The sequence below is a fragment of the Myotis yumanensis genome, unplaced genomic scaffold (genome assembly GCF_028538775.1).
Source record: "Myotis yumanensis isolate MYYU_CA2020_CCGP unplaced genomic scaffold, mMyoYum1.0.hap1 SCAF_10, whole genome shotgun sequence".
NCBI lineage: Eukaryota > Metazoa > Chordata > Mammalia > Chiroptera > Vespertilionidae > Myotis > Myotis yumanensis.
Genome location: NW_027223761.1, coordinates 6,159,601 through 6,178,050, shown reverse-complemented (window position 1 = coordinate 6,178,050; position 18,450 = coordinate 6,159,601). Strand labels below are relative to the sequence as shown.

General features: G+C 43.2%; 1 protein-coding gene across 7 annotated transcripts; it reads left to right on the top strand.

Annotated features, from left to right (window-relative positions):
- Nucleotides 1–5,644: 5,644 nt before the first annotated feature.
- RBM4B (RNA binding motif protein 4B) lies at nucleotides 5,645–16,523 on the top strand. 7 transcript variants are annotated; one of them, XR_011472946.1, is made up of 4 exons: nucleotides 5,645–5,735; nucleotides 6,427–6,850; nucleotides 12,770–15,252; nucleotides 15,842–16,523. XR_011472946.1 is itself a non-coding variant. In XM_070427601.1 (4 exons), the coding sequence occupies exons 2-3, from the start codon at nucleotides 6,439–6,441 to the stop codon at nucleotides 13,429–13,431; spliced, it is 1,074 nt and encodes a 357-aa protein (XP_070283702.1). In that variant the 5' UTR covers nucleotides 5,645–5,735; nucleotides 6,427–6,438; the 3' UTR covers nucleotides 13,432–13,440; nucleotides 15,923–16,523. The 7 variants fall into 7 exon arrangements, 6 of the variants coding, with proteins under 6 accessions (XP_070283702.1, XP_070283703.1, XP_070283704.1 ...); XM_070427601.1 differs by having other exon boundaries at nucleotides 12,770–13,440; nucleotides 15,923–16,523; XM_070427602.1 differs by having other exon boundaries at nucleotides 12,770–13,440; nucleotides 15,030–16,523.
- The last annotated feature ends 1,927 nt before the right edge of the window (nucleotides 16,524–18,450 follow it).

The following is an 18,450-nucleotide window of genomic DNA, read 5'->3' as shown; positions in this document are numbered from 1 at the left end:
AGATTGAAGAGCATTGCCACAACCTAGTCTCAGCCATGCTCAGCCCAACTGGAGAATATGGCACATAGAGGGTGATTACTGATCCCACCTTCTGTCTCCTCCCCAAATGAGAAGATCCAGGGTGTTCGGACAGGGATCAGATAAGTTGTAAGTTCCGAGTCCACTGAAATAGAATAACAATACCTTGAGAAGCCACAAAGTACATCCTAAGTGTATAAATACACAAACGGGAATATTCTAGACCTAGTGAAGTAGAGAGAAAAAAAGGATTCCCCCTTGTCTCTGGCCTGGTAATTGAAGGTTTCAGAGCAAATAGTATTTGCCTTCGTGGCCTCCTACAGGAAAACCTTTGTTCTTTCATTGTTTCCCATTCACACACACACACAACCATTTCTTTGGGGGCTCAGAGAAGGTCTTTATAGGAAAGCAGCCCTATCTTTAGCATAATTGGCTAAGGGCCTTGGTTGAGCAGACCCCTGACTATCATCAGTCATGACAAAGACAGGGTCAGGTGTGTGCAGGCCCAGAACTAGCACAACACAGACCCAGAATGGCTTCCAACCATGCGATCTGGTAGACCAGATGGCCCACAGAATATCCCTTTCTCTTAAGAAAATTAGATTTGGAAATATCCGTAGTAAACATGTAGATAAATATAACTAAAACAATCTGTCATGGACTAAATGGAAGAATACATCACCACTGTAACCTCTTGTTCTTCAGGTACAACTGTAAAATCCCCATTATATGAAGGAAAAGTCAGCATTGCGGAATGTTCAGGGAATCTGGGTATTTACGCACTAAGAAGGCAGGCCTGGGGGTTGGGAGGAAAGCAATTATGGGAAAATTTAGGAGGAAATGTATATGGGGGTGAGAAATTAATGGAGCAATTATCATTTTAATGTATAAAAGGTAAGCGAGGGTCCTACAGAATGGTGCAATCAGTCATTGTGAATGGAAAAGGGATGAAAGTGGGATTTGGGCATCACATACATACACATGGCAGCTAAAGCTACCAGAGTGCATGAAGCCTCAAGGACAGGACATAGAAGATAATAAGCCTAAGGTCAGGAAGTAAGTCTTGGGAGACACGTTAGATCTGAGTGGAAGAAAAGTTCCGGGAAAGAAGACAGAATGGTATGGAGCAGTGAGGGATGTGAGACAGGTTAGAGCACAAAAATACAATAATGTGGGCACCACATATCAATGGGGAAATATGGACATAAAAATGGAGTAATTATTTTTAAAAATATGTTTACATTTTTACCTAATACCATCTCCAAGGGTGAATGCTGGATCTGTGCTATCCAATACAGCAGCTGCAAGCCACATGTGGCTACTGATCACTTGAAATATGGCTAGCTGAATTGAGATGTGCTGTAAGTGTAAAATGCTCACTGGATTTCAAAGACTGAAGAAGAAAAAAAGAAGTTAAGATATCTCATTAAGAATTTTTAAAAATATATTTTATTGATTTTTTTACAGAGAGGAAGGGAGAGGGATAGAGAGTTAGAAGCATCGATGAGAGAGAAACATCGGATCAGCTGCCTCCTGCACACCCCCTACTGGGGATGTGCCCGCAAACAAGGTACATGTCCTTGACTGGAATCGAACCTGGGACCTTTCAGTCTGCAGGCTGACGCTCTATCCACTGAGCCAAACCAGTCAGGGCTCATTAAGAATTTTTATATTGCCCTGGCCGATATGGCTCAGTGAATAGAGCGTCGGCCTGCAGACCAAAGGATCCAGGGTTCGATTCTGGTCAAGGGCAGGCTCCTCCCCGGCCCAGGCCCTGGTTGGGACTCGTACAGAAGGCAACCAATCGATGTGTTTCTCTTATATCGATGTTTCTCTCTGTCTTCCCCTCTCTCTCCCACTCTCCCTAAAAATCAATGGAAAAAATATCCTTGGGTGAGGATTAACAAAAACAAACAAAAATGAATTTTTATATTGATTATATGTTGAAATGATCTTTTAGCTATATTGGGTTTCAAAAGTATTAAAGTTCATTTTACTTTTTAAATGTGTTTACTAGACAATTTTAAATTATGTATATGGCTCACATATTTCTATTTGGACAGCACTGCTCAAAATGAACTACAGACCTAAAAGTGAAAGGTAAAAACATTAATGTTGCCCTGGCCAGTTTGGCTCAGTGGATAGAGCGTCGGCCTGCGGACTGGAGGGTCTCGGGTTCAATTCCGATCAAGGGCATGTGCCTTGGTTGCGGGCACATCCCCAGTAGGGGACATGCAGGAGGCAGCTGATCAATGTTTCTCTCTCATCGATGTTTCTAACTCTCTATACCTCTCCCTTCCTCTCTGTCAAAAATCAATAAAATATATTTTAAAAAAACATTGATGTTGACAAAATATAAGACTGAAGAGGGAATGATGATAGCTCTCCTCCATCTCCCGCACAGATAGTCATTATTGTTTTCACAGCTATAGGTGGAAGGATGGACTGGTTTCTAGAGAACAACCTAACAATTTCACCCTGAGTTTATACCCTCCCAAATTCTCACATGGATCTGTTAGGGCATTAATAACCAACATAAGGATGCTAATTTCAACCTTGTATACAATGGTGGGGAGTTGGAGGTAACCTGATGCCCTACATTCAGAGACGAATCGGAAAAATATGGTGGTTGCATACTATGGAGTATTACTCAGTTGTTAGATATGACACAGTAACATAGCACTTAGTGAAAAAAGTTAGAAACAATGAGCTCTACAACACAATTTACATAAATTAGAAGAAACCAAGTGTAAAAAGATATTTGCAAGAATCTAGGGGAAAATTGACTATAAGTATCAGATAATATTACCATAGCATACGCTGGGTGTTTTAATTAGAGGCAGATAATGAGGCCTTCATAGGAGAAATTACATTATGTCTGGGATTTGCTTTTAAAAACTCCAGCCCTCCTCCAAAAGAGTACAGGGGCTAGATGAAGTATCAGCAAGATGTAATGGTCAAATCTGGGTAAACGGTCCGTAGGAGTTCATTATAATATTCTCAGTTTGTGCCTTTTGAAATTTTCCACGTAAAACATTTTAATGGAAAAAGCAAATGTGCCCTAAGAAGACATGTCTTGCAAGAACACAAACAAATAATACACATTAAACTCATTAGAATGATTGCCTATGAGGGGCAGGGAGAAGAGATAAAAGGGAAGAGATAGGAGTAAGGAAACAGGTGGGGCCCTGCGCGACTGTGTCTGCGTTCCCCGGTGACGCCTCCTCACCATTGGGGACGCGAATGGCCAGATCCAGCGGCACACGGAGCAGCAGGCGCTGCGCCTCGAGGTGTGCGCCGGCCCGGAGTCGGCAGGCATCGCCCTCTTCGGCCATGAAGTTATATGTGCATTCAACTGCTCAGTGTCCCGTGAGACGGAGTGCAGCCGCGTGGGCAAGCATCCTTTCCTCATCACCCTGGGCTGCAACAGCGGCCTCATCCAGTTCGCTACACCCCATGATTTCTGTTCCTTCTACAACACCCTGAAGTCCTGCCGGGGCTGTACCCTAGAACGGGCGGTGTTCAGCGAGCGGTCGGAAGAGTCCACCGAGCCAGTGTTATGGTCACCTGTCCCAGGAGCAGAACGTGATGCAGAACTACGTGCGGCAGGCACCTACCAGCGTGCGCTACTGCAGAACCACGCGGACTTCAAGGACAAGTGTCATTTTTTACCGCCCAAGCTGGAGCAATGAAGATCTACACGGTGGAGGCCAGCACCATGGCCCAGTGCGCCGAGGTCAGTGGCCCACTGGAACCTCTGCCTGTCCTCCTCCTTCAGCTATATGCCTGCTCTAACCCAGGAAGCTGGCCCCGCTGGGAGCCCCCAGGAAACCTGACCCCCTGGATTTAGGGGATTGTGGGGACATCACTTCTCTTTGGTCTTTTATCCCCCAAACCTGAGCTGAGGTGGTGTCCCCTCCATGACTGGTAGTCAACTGCTGGGTTCAGAGGTGATTTGGGGTCTTCAGAGGCTTGGTGGCCTTGTGCTTCAGGGGACTGTGCAGTCACACAGGCCAGTGGTCTGCCTCTCTGAATCCCACTTCCCACATCTGTGAAATGTGGGTAACAACAGGGTTTCATTTCATTAAAGCTGTCAATTTCTTTGTTCAAAAAAAGAAAAGAGTAAGGAAACAGGGGAAAGAAATGGAATGGTACAGTCAGAGCTTTGCAAAGAAACTGTATAAAAACAGAAGGATGATGAATGAAATGAAAAGTTTAGAAGGGTTAATACTAATCAAAGGACATTAGTTTTGGTGACCTCAGAAAATTCTGGGAATTGGAGAGAACAGAACCCAAAACAGTGCATAAAGGTGGGTGATGCAGGTTCAGAGCCTCCATTTGTGACATCGGTATAGTGAAGATGAGAGAAAGCTATTTCAGAAATAGCTAAAGAGGTCCCTATACATGTTTTAAATGTTTGAGGGTGGAGAGAAACTGGAAATGGCCAGAGAATAAGGGAAGGAGAGAGGTAGATACCAGTAGGTGGGAGACAAGCATGACTGTTATTAGAATTGCAAGAACAGTGCCTCTTCTGAATTAGTTGGGAAGCAAAAAGATCCCAGTGAAAGAAACATATCAAAATAGTTAGGGAGGAGGAAGACAGCCTCAGGAATTCGTGCCTGATGGTATCAGGACAGCATCTATGAAGCCATCGCAGTGAGGAACAGTGATTGACAATCACCCTGGCATGCTCTACCCAGAGATAAACAGTCCATCTCTCTACAAACGTCTACTCTTTGTTGGAGGGTGACAGGGAGTAACCCACCTACCTGATAGCCTCCCTTTGGCCACCAGGAGGTGCCCTTAGACCACAGCTGAATCCTGAAGGCGCGCAGTGCCCTGGGACTCACAGTTGTCTAGCCCAGCAGCTCTGTGTGGATGTGGAGCCCCTACCCCCACCCAAATCAAGGCACCTCTCCGGGCCTTTGCACCGAGTACTCCTTCGGTGCGCTCACCACAGACGCGGTGCTGCGAGGACACACAGAGCTCATACCCTGGCTGGGGAGAAAACCAGCCACGTCTACACGTGAGCAAACGGAACATGACTCCGGGGAGCCTTGATAGAATGCCTCCTAGAGCTATCCCAGCTCTGCCGGCTTTGGTTCTATTTCATCATCAATGAATAACATGTTTGCAATGAAAAAAATCTTAATTATGTTTAAAGCTTTACAAAAAATGCCCAGGTTTGCTCAAAATGTGTATGTCTAAAATGTTGTACCAAGCTGGCAACCCTTTTTAGGGGACCCAGTGAGGTAACTTTGTCATCAGCTGCCGGCCCCGCACCCCCGCTGCAGCAGGCCCTTACAGCAGCCCCCATTGTGATGGCTGGTGACACCGGCTTTCTGATTTCACCGGGGCAGCGTTTGCGTCCCGATCCTTTCTGACGCGTGAGCCCCGACCCCCGCTTCCAGGTGGTGATTGGCGAGTTGGGGCCGGGGGCGGGCTGACCTCTGCCCCGCAGTGCCGTCACCAGCTGGCCCCGCCCCCGTGTCGGGGTCGCCGGGAGCTGAGCCAGGGGCAGTCATTTACATGCGGCCGTGGGATTGGTCGCCCGGCTCCCGCGAGGGGGAGGGGAGGGGAGGGGAGCGCGCACTGGCGCGTGCGTGAGCTGGCGCGCGAGGACGGGCCGGGTCGCGGAGGCTCGAGCGGCCTTCGCCATTTTGTAGGGTTCTCTCTGACGCGGGAGCCGCCGCCACCGCCGCCGCCGCCCCCCGGAGGTAAGAGGGGGGTCTTGTGGGTGTGTGGGGAGCCCGAGGGCGGGCTGGGGCGGCCCAAGCCGGGCCTCAGCGGACGGAGACGGCCCCGGGCTTGTCTGAGGGAGGTCCGCGGAAGACAACGGGAGGAGGCGGGGCCGGGTCTCCGGAGGAGGCGGGGCAGGGGTCGGGTCGAGCCTTTGTTGGGACCGAGGAGCTGCAGGTTGGGCCGCTGGGGAGGGCGGGGGCGAGTAGGGAGGTGTCCTGGATTGGGGCCCCAGGGGCCTTATTTTGAGAGTATCTTGAAAGGTGAAGCCTAGGGAAGAGAGGTACACAGATTTCCCTCCAAAACCTTGCTCCCGGGGACACTCAGATATGTGCCTCTGGACCCTGCTTGAGCTCTTCTCTTTCCTGCCCCGAAAGAGTATTTTAAGACGTGAAACCGCTAAGCCTGTCACTCAAATGCTCCTCATTTCACAGAGATGATGGAGAAGGCAATGCATACTGACCCCGACCTCCAGTTTGTGTGCCCCACACAGCGCACACGGCTCCCTGAGAACAACCCTTTCTCCTTCTATTGAGAAAAAAATAACGGACGCCTGTGCGAGGGTCTTGAAGGTACCAAGAACGTACGCGGAGGATTTAACCAAAGGCAACGCACTGAGGTTGTCCAATGCACCCCTAACTTTTGGAAATTTTGTTTCTTCTCTCTCAGGCTCTTGTCAGGATGGTGAAGCTGTTCATCGGAAACCTGCCCCGGGAGGCCACAGAGCAGGAGATCCGCTCACTCTTCGAGCAGTACGGGAAGGTGCTGGAATGTGACATCATTAAGAACTACGGCTTCGTGCACATAGAGGACAAGACGGCGGCAGAAGATGCCATCCGCAACCTGCACCACTACAAGCTGCACGGGGTGAACATCAATGTGGAAGCCAGCAAGAATAAGAGCAAAGCTTCAACCAAGTTGCATGTGGGCAACATCAGTCCCACTTGTACCAACCAAGAGCTTCGGGCCAAGTTTGAGGAGTACGGTCCAGTCATCGAGTGTGACATCGTGAAAGATTATGCCTTCGTACACATGGAGCGGGCAGAGGATGCGGTCGAGGCCATCAGGGGCCTCGACAACACAGAGTTTCAAGGTGAACTGCTCTGGGGTCTTGGTGGCAGAACTGAGTGGGGTCTAGGTCAAGACAGGCAAGAACACAGGACCATGGGGCTGGCAGGGCAGTTCCTTACATGCTATTTTAGCTGGAAATAATAGGAAGATTGTATGTCTACCATTCTTGAGATTTGCCAAATCCTTTTCAGATTGTTGACAACTACACAAACTCTGGGTTACTTTATCCTTCAGGCTTCACTCATTTCAATGCTGTTGGAAGTTTAATCTGCCTAGGTATGAGAACCTCATGGGAGAAGGGAGGTTAAAAGTCTGGCTTTTGTTACGACCAGGAAGCCTTATGTTTGAGAGGTTAGATGTGTAGAATTTATACTCTTTACTACCATGCATGATGGGTTGTGGTAGGCAAGAGAAACAAAAACATGTGGAGGAATCCCTACGTTATAAATTTGGGCGGTGAATCTGGATTGGGGGGAGTGTCTTTTGAGTGCTCAAATTTGTTCAGCTCAAGCAGAGCCAGAAACCATGGACTACAGATTCTCCTCAGCTTATGTCCCAATAAACCCATCGCAAGGTGGAAATATCTTTTAGTTGAAAATACATTTAATACTATACCATAGAGCAGCGGTTCTCAACCTGTGGGTCGAGACCCCTTTGGGGGTTGAACAACCCTTTCACAGGGGTTGCCTAAATACATCCTGCATATCAGATATTTACATTACGATTCATAACCAGCAAAATTACAGTTATGAAGTAGCAACGAAAATGATTTTATGGTTGGGGGTCACCACAACATGAGGAACTGTATGAAAGGGTCGTGGCATTAGGAAGATTGAGAACCACTGCCATAGAGTATCATTTGTTTGCCCTTGTGATCACATGGCTGAAGTGCTGTGGCTGGGGCACCACTGCCCAGCATCATGAGAGTATCGTACCACATATTGATAGCCCGGGAAAAGATCAAAATATGGTTTCTACTGAATGTATATTGCTTTCACACCATCATAAAATCAAACCACCGTAAGTCAGGGACTGTCTGTATTCTGCCCCATCTATTATTTAATTTTAAAGGTAAACAATTCTAAAATAATTAGATTGAATGGGAATGATGGTCCTGCTTCTAAGGAGATCCAGTAAGATATTCTAGTAAATATGTTATTTATACCAATCATAAAGGTACAGGAGGTCATCTGATGACTCTAGAACTGTACTGTCCACAGATGGCTATTAAATTGAAATTAAATACAATTTAAAATTCAGTTTCTCAGTTGTACTGCACACATTGCAAGCACCCAGAATGCACATGAGGTGAGTGGCTACTGTATTAGTGCAGATATGGAACACTTCCATGATCATAGAAAGTTCTGTTGGACAGCACTGTTCTACAAGGCTTTTGTTGATGAACTACACATTTACAGCCACTTCTCAGGGTCATAAATTAACACCATTTTCTGTCTTGAGTGCCAGTAAAAGAGTTGTTAAGAAGTACTTAAGGGCCCTCTGCTAAACCTAGAAAACAGAAACGAAATGGAAGAAGAGGAAAAGTTGACCAGAAAAGGGTAAGAAAGTTTGTAAATAGAGGAGATTGCAGATAGTGCAGCAAATATCTCTGGTCACAGCCAGTGGTACCCTGGCCTTTAGCTGCTCTTTAAAGCTTAGGGCAAAAGTCCTTAGATACTTGCTATTGTTAACTAGTCGTATGACTTTGGACAAGTGTTTTATCCATCTTCCCCACTTACAAAATAGAGTTAGTAACCCCTGTGGTACCTCCTTCACAGAATAGTAGTGAGGCCAAAATGAGGTATAGGTGTGAAAGTGTTTTAACAGTGAAAACACTATGTGGTGAAAGGTGAGTGTTCACAACAATGAATGTTTCTGTTATGGTTAGAAACTTATTTAAAATATGATAGCTTTTTAAAAAAATATGTTTTTATTGATTTCAGAGAGAGGGAGAGCAAGAGAGGAATAAAAACATAAATAATGAGAGAATAATCGATTGGCTGCCTCCTGCACATCCCTACTGGGGTATAAGTCCACATCCTGGGCATGTGCCCTCATTGGGAATTGAACTGATAACCTCTTGGTTTATGATTCGACCCTCAGCCACTGAGCTGCACCAGCTGGGCATGATAGCTATTCTTATTTTATCTTGGAAAGCTGTTGCACTTCAGACAGTTTTAAAGATATTCTTAGTATTTTCATTTGATAGGGGAGGGAATCATGAATAGTGGCAGAGAAAAATGTGGGATCTCTTTTGACGGGTAACAAGCAAAATGTAAAAAGAATGCAGTTAAAGTCAGGTATAAACTGCAGAGAGCCTGGCTGGTGTAGCTCAGTGGTTGAGCATCAACCCATGATCCATAATTCAATTCCTGGTCAGGGCATATACCCAGGTTGCAGGCTCAGTCCCCAGTGGGGGGCATGCAGGAGGTAGGGGATCGAGTCGGTGCTTTGTGCCCTGACCAGAAATTGAATCGTGACCTCCTGGTTCATAGGTCAATGTTCAACCATTGAGCCACACCAGTCAGGCAATAAAAATATATTTTAAAATATGTGGTGAATCTAAAATGACCTTTGTTTAAATATGTAGTGAATCTAAGATGAGCTTTGTTTTTTTTAAAAAAAAAAAACTGCAGAGAAACTTCACAGTTGAATAAAGAGATAGGGTCCAAAATATGTATATAAAAGTCATTTAATTGGGGGAAGTTGGTTTGGGAGGAAGGTGTGTTTTAATAAAGCAGGTTTAATTACTTTAAGAAGTGGATATCCGACTACACACGATTCATAAGATTTTTTACAATGTAATCACTGGAAAGAAAGATCCTTTATTTGGTTTTCATGTTCTTAGCCTGACCCCTCTGGAGGAAGTACTCTGAGTTACACACATAGATGTTTTTATAACCAGCTTTTTTTCCCCCAGATGACAAGAGAAAGTTTAGCATCTATAATAGTAAAAGCATAATATGCTAATTAGACCAGACTTCTTCCAGACAACCTTCCAGAGGAAGCCAGGGCTGTGAGGGCTGAGGCAAGTCGCTGTGGCTGCGAGGGCCGAGCCCCTTGCACGAATTTCGTGCGTGGGGCCTCTAGTTGGATAGTAAGTTGCAGTTTTACAGAAAATACAATCCAGATACCAATTTATCACATTTTTTGATAAATTCTTTGCAGGTATTTAATGAAGGTAGCGTCTAAAGAATACCACTTTAGGCATCTATTGAAACTTCATATGTTAATGATTGACATTTAGGCTTCTGACTTGTTTGACTTCTAAAAGGAAGCAGCAGAATCTGAGTTTACCTGGGTCTTTCAGGATCTGTTTCCTCTCCACAGTAGCAGTGAATGTGCACCCCTATTGAGTTAGCAAACAGCTTGCATTGGAAAACCTTAAAGCATTCCTAAGTAACAAACAGTTCAGGCAGCTGAATTGGGAATATGTAAGCGTTCAGGTGTTTTGTGTTTTCCCCCCAATATGTAAACAAGCATTAAATTGAAGTACTATTGTGTGTCAGCTACATCCCCAGACTCTGGATCCTGGCAATGATAGGAGTTCAGCAATTAGGACCCCAGGTTGCACACCTCAGCATTTTAATACTCCTTTCTGTTCCAGAATTCCGAAGAAAACACTTTTATTGGGCTAGTTTTCTGAAAAATATTGGCAGTGCATTTCAGTAATTTTTGAAGGTCTCAGGAAATCTTTATGTTTTCTAAGTGTAGGGGAGTGGTAAAATTTACTTTCCTTTCAGTTTTATTTGCTCTCATTCCTTAAGATAATAGAGAAGCACAGTATTTTTCAATTATAAAAACTTTAGGGGATTTAAATTAAAAGCATAGTTACAATCTTTGGGAAGATTGTGTTGGGGGAAAAAAACACTATCCCTTCTATTATAGATCTTTTAGTTCTAGGTAAAAAAAATAAATAAGTAAAAATAACCTAAGTCCTTTTCATAGCTACTACTAGAGGTAGATTTTGCCACAGATATCTATAAACTTAGAAGTTCCAATCTTTAGAGCAGGGATAAAAACGATGTAGTAACAGAAGCATCAAGGAAAAATCATTGGGTTTTGTTTCTCAAAAAACAAAACAAAACACCCAAAATCTATAAAAGTAAAGAGCAAGTTAAATTGCAATTTTTTTCTTAAAAATGTATTTCTAAGTTTCCTGGATTGGCTGCTTTTTAGATTGGTTAGTCTGAATTCACAATTGGAGCACAGTTTGTGTCTGTCACACAGATTAATGTCACCATGCATGGCTGAAAGACAATTTGTAATCCTCCAGTCTCAATTATAGTGAACCCTACACCTTCTATATAAATTGGAGAAGAAAATCTGTGTGTTTTTGTTCTATGCATAGTTAGCATGTGGTCCTTAACTTCTAAGAATTGGAATAAGCATATTCAAATTGCTGAAAACAGTGGGATGGCTAAATGCTGCTTTCAGAGAATTATTGCCATTTGGTATCTGTTGACTATCAGTGACTGTATGGTGGATACTGCCTCTCTGCTAGCAGTTGGAATTAAAAATCTGAGCACCTTTATTTCTGCTAAAGAAAGGTTTAAGTTGGAGGCAGCAACTGCTGGAAACTGGGGTGGTAGGAATCTTAGACATTGGGCAGAAATGAGTTTGACTAAAGTGATATTACTGCACTAACCCGCTCCCCTCTCAGGGTCAGTGCATGGCGCTGTTCTGGCTGCCGTCCTGAATCGGGCTGTTTCCAACAGGATGGTGGAGCACGAGGCCTCCTATCGCATAACTGCATCCAGAACAAGGTCTGTCAAAGAGAGAGCAACTTGCTGATCGCGGAGGGGGGAAATTTGTTCTGAGCAGCCCTTAAGAGTGATGCGAAGCCCCTGTTCCCTATGTCTGTACTGGCTGTGTTTTGGCTATAATTTGAAAAGCATTGACTTGATCTCCAAAGTCTTAGGCAGTTTGAGACTAAATACTAACCCAAATACTCCTTTTCTCAAACTGCTTTTAAAGACCTTGGATGCTTTCATCAGTAAGGGTGTCTGGGCTTGGTGGTACACAAACCCAGGGCAGAGACTTTCTTCTTCTTAGCTGTTCCTTGGTGCTGGTCATTCCCTGAATGTGGCTTGTTTGTATGGGTGCCCAGAGGACTTTAAACAAATGCTGCATTTTTCTAACAAGTAGATAATCCCCTATAAAGAACTGTAAACTACATGACAGGATGAAATGTTAATTATTCCATTATATGGGAGCACAACGTCCCTAAGAAACCAGTACTACTTCAAGATCTCATTTTGCTGTTGAGAGACCTTGGTCAAATAGAATTCTTTTCCACAGTAGGCATGCTGAAAAAAGTGGGGGTGGGGTTAAAATCTGAAGAGTTATAAAGTATATGATGAACCAGGTATGATTTGTGTAACCAACATAGCCTTTTGTGACAACTGCAATAGTGGCTGGAGGAAACAAGATGGACAGAAGTTTGCTGTGGTCTTTAAGCTGCAGTAAATGCTCAGGCCTAATGGCCCTGAATAAATCAGGGAGAGGTTGGTAAGATACTTTCCAAATCGGACATAACTAAGGTTTTGTTGGATATTTGGTTTGGAAGAATTGGCAGGTTTTGAATTGCTAAAATCTCATAGTCCCATTTAAAATAAATAAAATCTCACAGTCTTAGCAGTGAAAAGTGGAAACTTTCCATTTCTAGATTAGGCAGGGGGCAGTTGTGGAGACAGAAGTAGGATGAAATTCGGTCTACCTAGTGTAAGTAGAAAGTGTTGACTGGTCTCTGAGGACCCAAATTTTCTAGTTCTCATCTATATTAAAACTTTAACTGCTTTTGGAGGGGATTGCTGAAACAGGATCTCCGGTGTGTGTGTGTGGATGTGTGTGTGTTTTGTGCCAACTAGTTTACTTTCATTTTGGGGAGGATAAAGAATTCTGAGTGAGTTATAATAAATCTTATATCTATTTTCTCAAGGCAAAAGAATGCACGTGCAGTTGTCTACAAGCCGCCTTCGGACTGCCCCTGGGATGGGAGACCAGAGTGGCTGCTATCGGTGTGGGAAGGAGGGGCACTGGTCTAAAGAGTGCCCAGTAGATCGTACGGGTCGCGTAGCAGACTTTACTGAGCAGTATAATGAACAATACGGAGCCGTGCGCACGCCTTACACCATGGGCTATGGGGAATCCATGTATTACAACGATGCATATGGAGCACTCGACTACTATAAGCGTTACCGGGTTCGCTCTTATGAGGCAGTGGCAGCAGCAGCAGCAGCTTCTGCATACAACTACGCAGAACAGACCATGTCCCATCTGCCTCAAGTCCAGAACACAGCTGTGACCAGTCACCTCAACTCTTCTGTTGATCCGTACGACAGACACCTGTTGCCGAACTCAGGTGCTGCTGCCTCCTCAGCTATGGCTGCTGCTGCTGCCACCACTTCCTCCTATTATGGAAGGGACAGGAGCCCCATTCGTCGTGCTGCAGCTGTGCTCCCCACAGTTGGAGAGGGCTACGGTTATGGGCCAGACAGTGAGCTGTCTCAGGCTTCAGCAGCTGCACGGAATTCTCTGTATGACATGGCCCGGTATGAACGGGAGCAGTATGTGGACCGAGCGCGGTATTCAGCCTTTTAAAAACTGGAGGTGAGAGTGGGGTAGGTGTGGTTAAAAGATCCCATTTAGTTCCCTTGAAAGAGACCCGTGCTGTAGAGGGGAAGCTAAAGCCACCTGTTTGCTGTCAGGACATTAGTATCCAAAAAGTATAAATTACTTGTTAGAAGAAACTGAGTTTGTTAGTGAGAATACTGTTATTTAATTAAGTGTAAGCTAATCTGGGTTACAGAAACATAGTTAAGAGAGCTAACATTTGTTAAGTGCCCTCTGTATATATTGTATCATTTCACCTACACAGTAAGCCTTTAAGATATGTTCTGTTATACAGAGAAGGGAGCTAAGCCTCAGGCTAAGTACTTTGCCTGAAGTCATCTGGTAACTGAGAAATAGAGCCAGAATTCAAACTCAGGCCTGGCTGATTCCTAAACCCATTATCTTTCCACTAAAGTCACTGTGGTATAAGCTGAAGAGTACAGGTTCAGGAGTTAATAATGCATGTCACAGTGAGAATTTTAACTACACCTTTATAGACTTCTAATTGGCTAATAAAAATACTACTTGGGTTATTAACCTTTATCAGAGGAACCTCTTCTAATATATAGCTATAAGCCAAATAAAGTTTATAAAATTTTAGGTGTTTAGTTATAAGACACTTGCTTGAAATCAGAGTGTTTTGATGCCACTGTCCCATGAAGTCCCTTATTAGTAATCTGGAGCAGCAGTTGCCAACCTTTGGGACCTACAGACCACTGGTTGGCGACCGCTGATCTGGAGCATCTCATTGTACATGGGCACGTAAGCTGTATCTCTGCATAGTCAGTGATACTTTCATGTTCAGCCTGATGCTTCCCTTTTTTTCCAGCAAGTTTTGTATGGTTTGGTTTGGTTTGAGAGGAACATTTAAGGAACTAGATAAAAAGGGTAATTTTTGATGTATATAAAATCCCACCGGTGACCCTGGGAATTTAATTTTTCCCACTTCAGAAAATGTATACAAAGATGTTAGAAGGGCAAGAGTAATTAGATTGATAAGTCTCTTCAAGTAGAAATGGTATCATGACAACTTTCTATTCTGGTTTTCCTTGTACCTTGAAATTGAGAATCACTTGAATGGGAGGCCTAGTAGCAAAGTTAAACTTAGTTACCACTGAGTTTCCAGGGTTCCTAACTTATCTCTTTGGTACATGTTTTGTCATGGAGAAGAAAACAAAGCAGTAGGAACTGCCCTTTTTCATAGTGAGAAGCAAATTTGGCATGAACTTATGGCAAGTGATACCCTTATGACCATGAGACCATGACAAGACTGGGATCTCCTGAGACCACTGGGCAGTACTGTGTTCATGTGAAGTTGATAACCTTACAACTTGTGTAGTTTGCCATTACTTTTTACTTTTAATACAGCTGAATCTGCCATGAAATGGGATATGCCTCTAAAATAAGGTGGTATTATCTGTCACATAACTTCTTTCTCTTGAATGTTTCAAAGTTAAATATTAAGTTAGTATATGTGATCTTTAAAGGATATTGCCTAGTTATTTTAAAGTGAATTTTGAGTTCAAGCAGTGGTTGTTCAACTAACCTCTTTTTAACGATGACTTTTAAAGAAACTTACCTTCCAGGTGTGAACCTCAAATGGACTGAATTAACCCTGAGTTGGTTGCAGTCCCAGGAGCCTGATGGTAATGAGGCTGCCAGGATGAAATACTCCAGAACGGTTGGGGATCCAATTTCGGGTCTCACTCTAGCAGAACTGATTCAACAACGTCACAGCTTTTGAAGTCCATTGGCACAGATCAAGACCAAGATTTGGCCCTTTGTCTGTAATAAGTAGAGGAGCTTGGTGTGAGTTAACTTTTTTTCCCCCCAGCCATTGGTGTCTGGAGCTTCCATCATCAATGGAAGAATTAGAGAATTTAAGGATTTCTTCTTTTGATAAGGGAGATGTGGTCAATTAGGGGAACTACTAGAATTATGGTTCTAAATCTGACTGACCTGTAGGTAATGTTGGAGGGTAAATAAACACTCCTTGATACCCTTTGTGATTGTTCCTTTTGAAAACTTAACTGTGAAAGATTAAGATGAAACAAATTTAGAATAAATAGAGCAGTTGGCCATATTTGAGATCTTAGCATCTTCTGCTTTTCCTGGACCCAAAAATTAAATTACAGTCTTTGATAATGTCTGTATGCCCTTTGGTATAGTAAGAGTAGCCGTGTATTACAGAAGTTGTCTTGCTTAAAAAATGGGTAAGAACATGAGAAATATGTATTTATCATCAACACAGCAGTCTTCCAGATAGATTGCTTCTAGTTCTATTATAGCTATAAGTAGATTCCTATATATAAGAGTCCTGGGTAATTACATGGGGTAGATTTGATCCAGTCTGACTTGGTTTTGTTTTGTTCTTTGTTCTTTTCCCCCTGGAATACAGGACAGGACCAGGGCCCTTGTACTCGGAGCCAAGCTGCTCTCCAGGCATTGTATAAGCCTCTTGTGTTGTGCTCTCTTTCAGGTAGGATAATTGTGGACTGAACCCTCGGGCTGCGGTCATATATGAGAACTTGCTTCACGCGGTCCCCTTTGCCGGGATGTTTCCATTGCTTCATGTTTCAGTAAACAAAGGAGTTTGTGACCAACTATGTTTTCTTTCTTAATTTAATTCTTCTAAGTTGACTTTTCTTTCCTAATATGAGGGTCTGTAGCCTTTCATTCTATTCCTTATATTCTCAGCCTTTGAGCAGCACTAGGTAAGGATTATGCTGGCATCCCCTTTTTCCAATACAGTGGAACCCCTCTTATCTTGGTTTCCATAGGAGTTGAATCCTTCCTCCTGTCTACCTGAAACATCTCCTTAGCCTTTAAAATGACCATTTAGTGGCAAGCAACCTTTTCCTCTTCTGTTAGCTCTGGATTTAACATTGAAGCTAATCCTCTGAAATTGCTAGGACCACTGGGGTGGGGTTGGGGGGTGTTTTGTTTGTTGTTGTTTTTTTTTTTTATGTCTGACATGTGATCGTGGTACAGCATTTGCTGAAATTTAGCCTTGTTTTGCTCCACTCCTCCCATTTTTTAAAAATATTTTGACAAATAAACGTTTCTAACACTTAAGTATCTTTTTGTGTTTGTGTGAATGTTATTTACAACAATTATCTTCTGATTCTTTCTCAGTGGTGCTCAAACTACAAAATTCAAATGAATTCAAATTTAGATTGTAGAAGTATTTAGTGAAGTATTGTAGCCTCAGCAGAGGATGGAGAGAAGTTAGCTAACTAGCATTTTTAGACATTGTTAAATATGCTCCTCCTCTCTAAAAACCAGAGCTACACTTTCCACAAACCCAGGTCAGTAGTAACAGAAGTAAGCTGCATAGGGAGAACCCTGCATTGGGAAAAGGATGAGCCAGAGTATGACCAAGGACCTTTCAGGTTGATTTCATTTGACTTCAGAGTGTATGTTTGTTTAAATTCACTTACAAACTATTTTAAGAGTTCTCTTCCCATGGTGTTAATATTCTGCTAGGATTAAACTTTAGCTAAAATGAATAAGAGTTGTGAGAGGTCGAAAGAAGAGAAACGTCCTAATATTTTGAGCAGAAAAACGAGGATATTGACTGACAGTGACAACATTCTGCAAAGAAATGTGTCCTCTAGATCTTTTTACAAAAAGATTTATAGACATTTTTATTACCATTACTTAGATCCCCATAAATAAACTTAATGACAGATTCAACCCTACTTAAGCTTTATTGTATCCTATATGGATGTTGACATGTAAATTCTCACTGCCCTGCCCTGGCTGTTGTGGCTTAGTTGGTTGGGCACCTTCCTATGCACCAAAAGATTGCTGGTTCAATTCCTGATCAGGACAGATGCATGGGTAATGGGCAGGTTCCACAGGTGGGAACATGCAGGAGGCAACCAATTAACGTTCCACTCTGGCATCAATGTTTCTCATTACCTGTGATTATAATTATATAGCATTTCCCCCACATATTTTATCCTTACACTTAAAATAATCCTGACATAGGTGAAACAAAATTTTCCTCTGCTTTTTGGGGGTAGGATACAACAATCTAGAGAGGTTAACCTGTCAGTGCATATACTCCAATTAGTGAAGTACACAAAGAATTAAGCAAAGATACTGGAATTTCCTTGTGATTGACCTGCAACATACCCTGCAAAGCAAATCAATATATACAGGTTTGCTGGCCTCACCAAAATCTCCGGTTCTCCTCTGTGCTAACTTAACAGTGGATTCTGCAAAAACAGTGCTACATCAACACTGTCCAGTAAGACATTGGGTAATGGTGGAAGTGTTTTATATCTGTGAGGTCCAATTTGTAGATACCAATTTGTAGTATTTAAAATGTGGCTTGAAAAACTGAGCTTTAAACTTTTTTGACAATTAGCCACATGTGGTATTGAGGACTTAAAATGTGGCTAATGAAGCTGAGAAGTTTTTTTTTTGTTTTTTGTTTTTTAAATATATTTTATTGATTTTTTACAGAGAGGAAGGGAGAGAGATAGATAGTTAGAAACATCGATGAGAGAGAAACACCGACCAGCTGCCTCCTACACATCTCCCACTGGGGGTGTGCCCACAACCCAGGCACATGCCCTTGACCGGAATCGAACCCGGGACCTTTCAGTCCGCAGGCCGACGCTCTATCCACTGAGCTAAACCGGTCTCGGCTGAAGCTGAGAAGTTGATAATATCTTACAATTTTGAAATCTTACAATTAACTGAATGTGGCTAGTGGCTACTGTATTGGACAGCAGTTTAGATCACCAGTCACCAACCGGTGGTCCTCGGACCACTGGTTGTCCATGAGCTCTGAAAGGTTGGTGACCGCTGGTTTAGATGGTAGAATAGGTTCCTTATATGAGGAAAATAGCCTTGATGAATCAAATTCTTTTTCCCTTAGAAAATCCTTTCATTCCTAGAATAGGTAACACTGGGAAAAGGGTTAGCTTTTATCCAATGTAAGACTGCTGAGTAGGAACAAATGTGTTAATTTCTAAACCTCAGTTCTTACATGAA

Bases quoted from the DNA above. Each gene is read 5' to 3' on its own strand.
- RBM4B (XM_070427601.1), top strand. From the start codon at position 6,439: ATGGTGAAGCTGTTCATCGGAAACCTGCCCCGGGAGGCCACAGAGCAG. The intron at 6,851-12,769 runs GTGAACTGCTCT...TATTTTCTCAAG, and splicing joins CGACAACACAGAGTTTCAAG to GCAAAAGAATGCACGTGCAG.